General features: G+C 32.7%; 1 protein-coding gene across 1 annotated transcript; it reads left to right on the top strand.

Annotated features, from left to right (window-relative positions):
• Positions 1-588: 588 nt before the first annotated feature.
• On the top strand, positions 589-5,936 carry LOC108688885 (M-phase inducer phosphatase-like). Its single transcript, XM_018195414.1, has 3 exons — positions 589-662; positions 1,979-2,129; positions 4,304-5,936. Exons 1-3 carry the CDS (start codon positions 589-591, stop codon positions 5,876-5,878), a joined length of 1,800 nt encoding a protein of 599 aa, XP_018050903.1. The 3' UTR covers positions 5,879-5,936.
• The last annotated feature ends 4,561 nt before the right edge of the window (positions 5,937-10,497 follow it).

Consider the following 10,497-nt stretch of genomic DNA (forward strand, 5'->3'; position numbering starts at 1 on the left):
ACTTTATATATATTTCTCTCTCCCTCTCCCTCTTCCTTTTCATACACACACACACACACACATAATTACGTAAAATACGACATATAATTACGTAAACTACTACACAGACTCTTGAATTGAAACGTGCAAAGCCAAGAAGTTTGCTGTCGAGAGTCGGCGCTCTTTCGCACGGGAAAAAAGGAACTGTGCGAGAGCCACCAAAGAATGAGGGCGAGCCGGAGTGATCAAACAAGAATCGAATCCAACGTACACGTGTGTGGATAACGTGCATATATGTGCACTTGCGCGCGGAAATTTAACGATGCACATACATGAGTGCGCGGCCCCCCACAGTGTACGATCCTCGAAAGAAATTATTGCGTCCCCCACCATTGGCGGGCCCTTAAGGGTCTGATCTGCGATTGGTCATATCTGTTCCCCACTCCTGCTCCGTATCCCACTATACAGTATATAAAACATATGTGCAGCGCGGAATTTCGTACAGTTCGATACTGTCCGGCGTTCGGGTTGTTTAGCTGGAATCTTTGGTCGGTCGAATGTTTATTCGTTTTGTGAAAAAAAAAACTAGTATAGTAGAGATAAGTGAATATGGATGTGCCAGCTTTTCTTCAGCCTTTCCATACAAGGAATTATTCGACAACCTTGAAAAGTGTGAACGAAAGGTACGCATGGTGCAGACAAATCAGTTTTAAGTAATGCAGTGTCGTGATATTTCGTGAAATGTTTATTTTGATCGATAGTGCTTGTTTTGATAACCTCTAAACTCTAATATTTTATACTTATATATAATTAGTGTATAATTAGTTTTTTGGATATGTGTTGATTGGTTCAAAGTATTGATTTTTTAAGAAATCCCAAGCTTTCCAATTTAGAGAATTCAAGAAAAATTTTTAACAAGTGAAGTATTAATAAATAATGAAACGTTGCTGCATCTTGCAGGAGTTATATCTGTGCACTCGATTTAAAAACATATTTTCTTTTAATATAACTTCTTGCATCATATCGGAAAGTGTTCCAGTTATTGAAATATTAAAGGAAATATTTTGTATAAAAATAAAGATTTTGTAGTTCAACGATAAATAAACCAGTGTTTTAAATAAATAAATGGCGAAAATATATATAATTAGTGTTTTATTACCGATATTACTGACAATAAAATATCCTAGATATTCCATAAAACATTTCAAAGCGTCAAAATATTTCAGAGCATATTACAAGCATTTTAGACAAAGGAAAAAAAAATTGTAAGAAAGAAGCATATTCAAGAGTATTTAATTAGATGTAGGATGGAATCCACAGACGTTGCTCAAGATTCGATATGATTTTAAATGAGTGCTTAAGATGTCATAAATCAATCAGAGAGCCGTGTTAGTATTTTAAGATATTGTTTGAGATGATCTTGAGATTAAGAACGGAGGATACCGATCTTAATTTGAGAAACGTGGTCTGTGATTTCCCGCTCAAGTGGTCGCCACGTGGCGACGTGCGCATGTGCAGTTCAGCAAAATTACCCGCGCAAATTTTGCAAAATTGAAGGAAACATTAAATGATGCTGTGGAATTTTACGAGTGCAATCGTAACAGAACGATTAGAATTTAAATAATTCCCAAGCAATCCTGAAAAAAAAGAGGTATCTACTCACTCAAATTTTCGTGTAGAATTTTCGTATAAATTTGAAGTCCAAAATGCCCCTTGTAATCAAGGTGATCTACGACTAGCACAGAGCACTATTCGCAGAAAATTGAATCAACGGCAATTGCATCTCACTATTCGCTAAAAATCGGATCAACGCTTTATCTGCGAACTCACTGTTCGTATATTATTAACACTTATCTTCCATTCATGATTTCTTCCTGACGAAGTGTACTTTCTTAGGTTAGACTGATTAGATCATATATAAAATTAATTTTATAAATGCGATTTTATTTTATAATGTGACGTTCATATAGCTTAATCATTTCCATTCGTATGCTTGCAGGTTTTTAAATCCAAAGGACAAGATTTGTCAAGATTCCAACGATTATGTTAACACATCGAATTCACGTGGGTGGCAAGAATTTCTTAAGAATGACTATAATAAGGAGAACTGTGGCGCTGCTAGTAATTTATATAGCCGCACACCTCAAAGAGTAAGTGTGTTTAAAAATTATAAGAATTCTTTAACAACAAAATATCCATATACATTTTATCAGACACCGAATTCTCGTAGAACATTGTAATTTTTTCGATGATTTTTACGAAATGTACTGCTGCTTTGGCAACGTGTTTACTAAGGCCGGGTTCACACCTTAACGAAAAAACAGAAGCTGAAAAGCGGAAGCCAATCAGAACTCGCGGAAAGACAGAAGCAGAAATGTATTATTATTTCCGATTGGCTTCCGTTTTTCCGCTTTCCACTTTTCCGTCAAGGTATGAACCGGTCTTAGACCATATTTCAAAAGTTTATAGATGCAATAAGTTGAAGTGAAACAAATATATATTTATCTTTCACTTCAATTCATTGCATTGTGTGTACTAGTTCAGAAAGTGCAGCAATAAAAAACAGACTATTGTAATGTTAATATTGAAAATTTATAATGCACGTAACGTAACTATAGATTTTCAGTGCTACTAGTAACGAATTTTGAAACTTGGGCTAAGATGATTCATTTGCATTGAATAACATTCTAAAATTAACACAATAATTCTTAATTTCATTCTCAATAATTTTTTTAATGTAACGGGAACTTTACAGTACAATGAATTTAATATTGTATATTGCACTGATAATACCTAACAATTCATTCACCTTTTTATTATGAAATAAGCCACTACAGCATTGTCACTGAACAACACGTTTACTGCGAAATAAAGTTTAAGTTTGTTATTTTGTCACATTATACTACAATTTATTGATTCTTATATTTAAGTTATTAATATATTTTCAGTATCATATTAAAATATTTTAAATAATATTGACATAAGTTTTTTTATATATTTATAATTACATATCAGTTCACTACATTTTATTTACATCTATCAGCTGTGCACTCTCAATTGGCTTCATGCACAGAGATAAACTGCTAGTACATTTGTTTCGTTAAAAAAATCTTTGAGATTTAATGTATATCTACATTAAGAAAAAACATAACGTTACACATTACGTAAATTTGTTTTATAATCTTTTTTTTTTTGTTTTTTCAAACTTAACTTCCATTATTAGGTCATTATTAGCATCACTATTAGATATTAACGGAAGGCATATATAATGCGGCTCGTTGAGCAAAGCTTTAAAAATTTTTTATCTAGGAGTTGTTACATCACGTTTTATTCTTAGTATTTTTAATTTATTATTAAATTTTTGAAGAATTAGTAGCAATTATTCTATAAATCATTCTATAAATACAATCTAACATAGAATTTATTGTATAGAACTTAATTTATTGTATAGAATTCCTTTTGCGATATTTTCTGCGCGATATAAGTTATATTAATATAAATTTAATGTTTAATGTCACATAGTTAATTTTAAAACTTACATTAATTGCGATATCGGCCGACAGATCTTTCAGCGATACCAAAATTTAAAATCCAACTAGATACTCGGGGAATACCGCGAGATTTTTACATCTTCCATGCATATGCAATTCAATTCCGGATGTGTAGTACACGCATTCTGGGGTACATATTACCATTTCCGCGATCAAGATTGAACGGCAAGTCCAGCTCGTATCCCGAATATGCATCGCACAGCTGCTGCTTATCACGAAGTACATTGATTTTAACATCAACGATTCACGCCGATCGATATAGAGATAGTGGGATTCCGTTTTTCCCACGGAAGAAAAAGAAATAAAAGAGGAAGGAAATTATCTTCCCTTCCGTTATTCCGTGCATTGATCTCTAATTTTTTTCATAATGTGACACCTTGCGCATCCGATTGTGATCGTTGTCGACGACTACCTTCCGTGTATTTTCCCATTTTCTCTTACTTTCCTTCGGCAATCGCATCTATGATACACTTTCCTTTCTTTTTCCGGCCGCTCTTTAATAATTAATCGATAAAAATCACCGGAAACAGATTCCCTTGTAAGGAATAGTCGATGATTCGGATGATTTTATTTAGTTGTATGGATGTCTGATAAAATGTTTCTTTCCTTCTTTTTGTTCTTCTCTTTTCCATTATGTATATATTCATCTACCTGAATTATTCTCAAGTCTTCGGACTTAGGAAATTTATTATAATATATGTACACGTTTCAAAATTTTGTCTCTTTCTTTAAAAATCGTAGCGATTTTATTGTTTATTGTCGTATTCTTTTAGGTACATTATAAGAAAGTACGACAACCTTTGGAACTTTACGAAGAGAACAGTCAGGACAGCGGTCATCCATCGAGCCCTATCAACGAAAAGGAGAACAAGCGGCGCGAAATTTACGTCGAGAACTGCGCGATGTTGAGGAATGTACCTATGGAATATTCAATGTGTTCATTTGCTTCCGCACCTTCTCCAATACGTAGTCAATACAAGACCACGAGCTCAAAGACCCTCTTGCGTAGCTTGTCATCAGGATACGATAGTATGGATGATGGGATCGTGAACGAGCTTAACGACATGGAGACCATGGACGAGGAAACGCAGCTACCGAGCGGCATCGCGAAGCTACTATCCGGCGACATAGTTGCACCCGAGGCATCGACTGATTACGATGTCTCGACGACCCCTGATTTCTCCAGGACTATGTCATCTAAAGTCAAAAAGTGGTTGTCGGTACAGAGCGGTATATACAAACGGAATATCAAGACAATGTCGCCTCCGCTAGTGAGGTCGCCGCTAATAAGATCACCGTTACTTGCGGGGACGCCATCGATGATAAAGACATCGTCGATGACGAGGTCATCACCGTTGGAAAAGATGCCGCCTTTATCAAAAATCCGCACTTGTCTATTTCGCTCGCCGACGGCAAGCTGCTCGAAAAGGACAATGATGAGAACATACAGCTACGACGAGGCCACAGCGCCTTACTATAGATTACAAATGGAAATCTCACCACATTCCGCCAGGTCTTATAAACGGCCGTCGGAAGATCTACTAGAGGACGAAGCGTCGATATTAAAAAGATCGCGCAAGTCCAACAATTTGAGTCTCGACACAACACCCGTATCGGCGAAACGTTCAAGTACCACGACGCACTCACGCTCTCTGCAGAGAAGTCTATCAGAAAGAACGGGCCTAACCGAAACACATACAAATATCAAGTGGGCGATCCATCGCAGCATCACTGATTCCGATCTCATCGGTGACTTCAGTAAACCGTGTATACTGCCGCTCACGAGTGGCATCCATGGGGATCTAAAAACAATCACATCCGACACATTGGCAGCGCTCTTACGTGGCGAATTTGCCGATCGTGTTAGTTCTTATACAATCATTGATTGCCGATATCCGTATGAGTATGAGGCAGGTCACATCGCAGGAGCAATGAATGTCTACAATATGGATCTCATCCAGCAGGTCATGCTCGATCATCTGATCAACACCGTTCCGAAAATCCAACTCGATACCGATAAACGCAACATAATCGTATTCCATTGCGAGTTCTCGTGGGAGCGCGGGCCGAATCTCTCGAGATTTTTACGCAAATTGGATCGCGCGTGTAACAAAGAATACTATCCGGCACTGTACTATCCGGAGATGTATCTCTTGCTAGGGGGTTACGAGAAATTTTACAGTGAACAGAAAGAGTTTTGCTCGCCGCAGGATTACAAACCGATGAAGCATCCCAATCATGAGGAGGAATGCCGATTCTTTCGTAGAAAATGCAAGAGCTGGCAAGCGGAGAAGACCAAAGGAATCAACCAAGCAGTGCGAACAAATCTCGAGCGTTTTGCCTTTTAAACGGATGTTCGTCTTTCTTTATTTGCATTTAATCTAATTTTTAAGGCTCAGTCTATACTCTCGCTCCCGTCGTACTAGTCGTGAATCGTTAGACGTTGAACGTCCTCAGAGACGGTCGGGATATCAAACACGCGTGCGCCATGCGCGTCGCTAAAGTGCAAACGGCGTAAAGAGATTAGTTTATTATTTTTTTAATTTTCGGTTGCTCTTTGCGCTATATAATTTGACTGACACCAGGAATTTTTTACGAGTGTCTTACACATGATGTATATGTAAATGTGTCATTCGATCATATTTAGATTCTAATCGATCTTTTAATACTTAAGTATAGTAATTTAGCAGCTTATTTACGGACGAGATCGATTAGAATTTATATCTAGATTGTACTTCCAATAATGACAATTTAGGCTATGGCTGTATATCGTTGCGGCTTTTCATACACATCCCACCGAGATCGAAATTTGTACATAAAAATTACATTATATCGGGTAGAATTATATACTTTGCGTCATTTTGTAATTAAGGACATTCTGTAATCAAACAATGCAATACATCCACGTGTCGACCCGAGGAATAACAGGGTAATCAGATGGGCATAATGTCGTGAATGCACGTTGCAAATTTCTTTTTTCGTATAACACCTCAGGTATCTAATTGTATATATAGGACATACGATTGGGGTTTCAAGGACTTACACATCGATCTCTGTCTTTCTGTCGGTATTGCTTTGCCAAGTTCTCTAAAGCAAACATTTACGGTCGACTTTGAAAATTGCATAAAGTGTTACCAATTCGTTGTTGCAATTTGATGAAAATGTATTATTAATATACACACAAAAGATTAATCCATAAATACTCGCATGGGATTAACGTGACTTGATTCATGTTTCTTTCGATTGATTTTTTTTTTTAAGAATGAAACAGCTAGTTTTATGCATACTTCGTTGAAAGAATTTAAGAAGCATAAAAATCTGTTTTTTTTCTCAAATTTCTTTTTAAGAAATTGGAGAGATAAAGAGAGAAAACTTTTTTACCGCGCAAGTACTTGAGGATTAATCGATAACACAAATTAATTACGTGAAATTTTTCTATTGCGCCAAGTGATGCAAATGCTATTAAATGTGCAAATTTTTTTGTTGTTACATTGTAAAAATTATTTTTACGTTACATAGATAAATATTTACGCCACGCAATGCAAATATGATGAATTTTTTTATTTTTCTCATCTGTCTGCTAACAAGAACTGTACACCTTTTTCACATATCTTTCCTTCTTTTTCTTAATAAGTTCCCTGTTTTCAAGCCACTATGAAAGGTCATAGTACTACCAGGTAACATATAATATTCATAAAATATTTACAAAATATTTATAAATATTTTTGTGGTTTTGTGGTTAGATTACAAAGATCATAAATTTATTGCACATATGAAATATTTATTATAAATGTAGTAAATGCTATGAAAGTACTTAATAAGACATTAAAATCAAAGTAAAAAATAGTTACTATAAATATTTATTTATATTCATCATAAATATTACATAAAATATTTAGTCTATTTATTTTAATAATATTTTAAATAAAACTTTATATGAAATATGTCTAAAATATTTAAATAACATTTAAAAAAATGAATAGTAATAAATATTTATCATATTCTGTGCTGTCTATTCTATGCGATAATTTGCGTATATTCCTTTCGAAGAGCAGAGTACACTTTCTAGAAATCACAAATAATCCCTTCTATATAAAGTTCGTCTTTTCTGATCGAGCCTTAAGCTTTTAAGTGTTTTTAACTACATCTAATTTATATAATCAAAATAATAATATCAATATGGGGTAAAATAACCTTTTAAACAAAAATTCACTAGCATTTAACTTAGTTTCACAGATGGAAGTCATGTTCTTCATATTTAATGCAGAGGATCCTCAGATATCGAATTCGGATCCTCAGATCGCGAATCAATCAAGGTATATAATCATTCGTACCACCCATATATTCCCTCGTTTCTAATATTTTTTTAAACTAAAAATTTCTTAATTTAAATACTGTCATTTTGCCTATGATGTAAAACAGAAAGAAACTTGACAGAGGACATGAAGATCTTTTCCTATAACCGCAAACTGTGCTCCCGTGCACTACTGCCTTCTGAAAAAGTGGATGTTTGAATATTCAAAGTTAATAATTAGCGAATTTTGTCTTACAATAATAAATTTTCAGTTTTTACCAAACATAATTACTAGTATGTAAATATATACCAAAGTCTCTATAATTACTAGCAATTAATATAATTACTAGAGTCTTTGAATACACTTCAAACTTTTCCATCACATATCGTTAAATTAAGATTTAATTTAGCAAAAACGAACTAGAGGCCCTCCACCACCCCCGCCGATTTTATCGGCGGTCCTCTTTTCTTTGTAAGTATACTCACCCGTAAAAAAACGAGCTATTAATAAATTTAGCCTGTTTTTGCAGGTAAGTATAGTTAATTTATTTTTTATTTTTATTTTTTTGTATTTTTCGCTAATCATAATATACAATAACTTTTGTTATATTATCTTTTATTGTAATAAACTTATACAATTCAATATTATAGTTATAATTGTTTACAATACAATGTACAATTATAAATGCTGTTTAAATTATAATAAAAATGATAATATAGGAGCCTAATTAACAAATTTTAGCAATGAGGTATTATACGAAAACGTCGAAAATACATACAATAAATACATAAATTTTTTTAAACCAATAATTTAATAAACATAACTTATTAATATGACGATAAAAAGTCATTAATATATTTACGATAGCACTTTCATCGCCTTCAACTATCCTAATAAATTGATCATATCAAAATCCCTCCGACCTGTGGTATACGGGTTAGTATTCAATGCAAAGAAGAACAATTTTCATAGTGGAGAACGAATTAAATGTATTCTGATTCCGAGTCAAATTCACAAAATTCATTTGCAAGGAAAAGTTAAGCATCCGAAATATCAAATATCAGTAATCTTATTACAGGAAAGTGTGCATCCCGAATCTTTCAGACTACTTACGGTAGTAATAATTTGGGTAGCATGTCAATTACAATTATCATTTTTATTGCATCTTTAATATAATATTAAAATTCACGAGAAAATATGTTCTGCCACACATCATCTTTTATTAAAAATAAACGGATAGAATGATTTCTTTATGGAATAGTGGTTATACGAAGGAATATATTTAATAATAATAAAATACATGCGTTACTGTAATTTTTTATATGTATGGATACAAAAGTTTCTCGGGTACCAACTGTTCGAGATAAACCGAACCCGATAATAACGGGATTTTAAAGAACTGCACTCTTATACAAAAAAATTTATTATATAAAATTTAACATATTTATTTTTCCGTATTTTTCAAAAATTTTAATTATTAATATCCCGTTAATATGAGGGTACCCATTCGACTTATCTCGAATTTTTTGTACCTACACACATTTTTAATTAAATTCATATAATCACGATTAACATTGTTAAAAGAATATAAAATATTTTAGTAAAAATTATCTAAGTTGAAAAAGATAAAAATTTGTTAAATATAATCTCACAATATCTACATGTGTTTTATCATAGAAAAGTGTATATATACGTAAAAATTAATAATTAATAATATTTTGGAATGGCGGGATGTCCAATACCTAAAAATGATTTAAAAAATAACAGTTAGAAAATTAAATATACACATTCGTAACCATATTTTTGTTAAAGCAATCATTGAAAAATAAATCAATTATTTGTATAAACTTAAACTTATTTAATAATTTGAATTTAAACCAATAATTATTATATATATGTATGTTAATCATATAATATTAAATTTCTATTGTTATTAAGACAGTACTGACGTACTACTAACATTATTAGTGGGAAAACATTTAATAAAACAAAAAAAGCGACGAAAATTGTATGCCAAAATATATTACTGAATTTCGCAACTTGATTTCAAAATATATAGTAATTGTCATTGATCCATTGACAAAATTATTACTTCCAGAATTTGCAGACGAGAAAACCCGGGATTAATTCCGATCCTGTACAAGATCTCCGAAGCGAGATCAAACTGGACTTCGCGATTTCACGAAAAGCGACGAGGAATTTCTATGATAAAAATAATTTCGACTTTCCACCAATACAAACCACATAATTACTGTCGTCTATCTAATGCGTCCATCTAATGCGAGAGACAGCGATGAGGCCTTGCATATAATAAATTGATTACTAACATATACTTGTAATTCTGTAATGTTAAAAATGTAAATGTCAAAAAGCAAGCAAGAAGTTAATATTTAATCATTGCCTCAGTCAAAGTTCCAATCTTTATGACTTATTTAATAAATTTGTATACTAATAAATATGAAGAAAAATTGACGATTATTCTAAACATCAATTTTTCAATTATAAATTACTTAAAATTATTAATGACTTTTTGTTATTTAAAATAAAATTCAAATTTAAAAAGATTTCAAAATTAAATATTTATCAAACTTGTTTAAATCAATAAATTAAAAAAAAATAATTTTTGTTATTATATGTTTCGTCGATTTCGTATAATTTACATCAATCACATA

Source organism: Atta colombica, unplaced genomic scaffold (genome assembly GCF_001594045.1).
Source record: "Atta colombica isolate Treedump-2 unplaced genomic scaffold, Acol1.0 scaffold248, whole genome shotgun sequence".
NCBI classification, from domain to species: domain Eukaryota; kingdom Metazoa; phylum Arthropoda; class Insecta; order Hymenoptera; family Formicidae; genus Atta; species Atta colombica.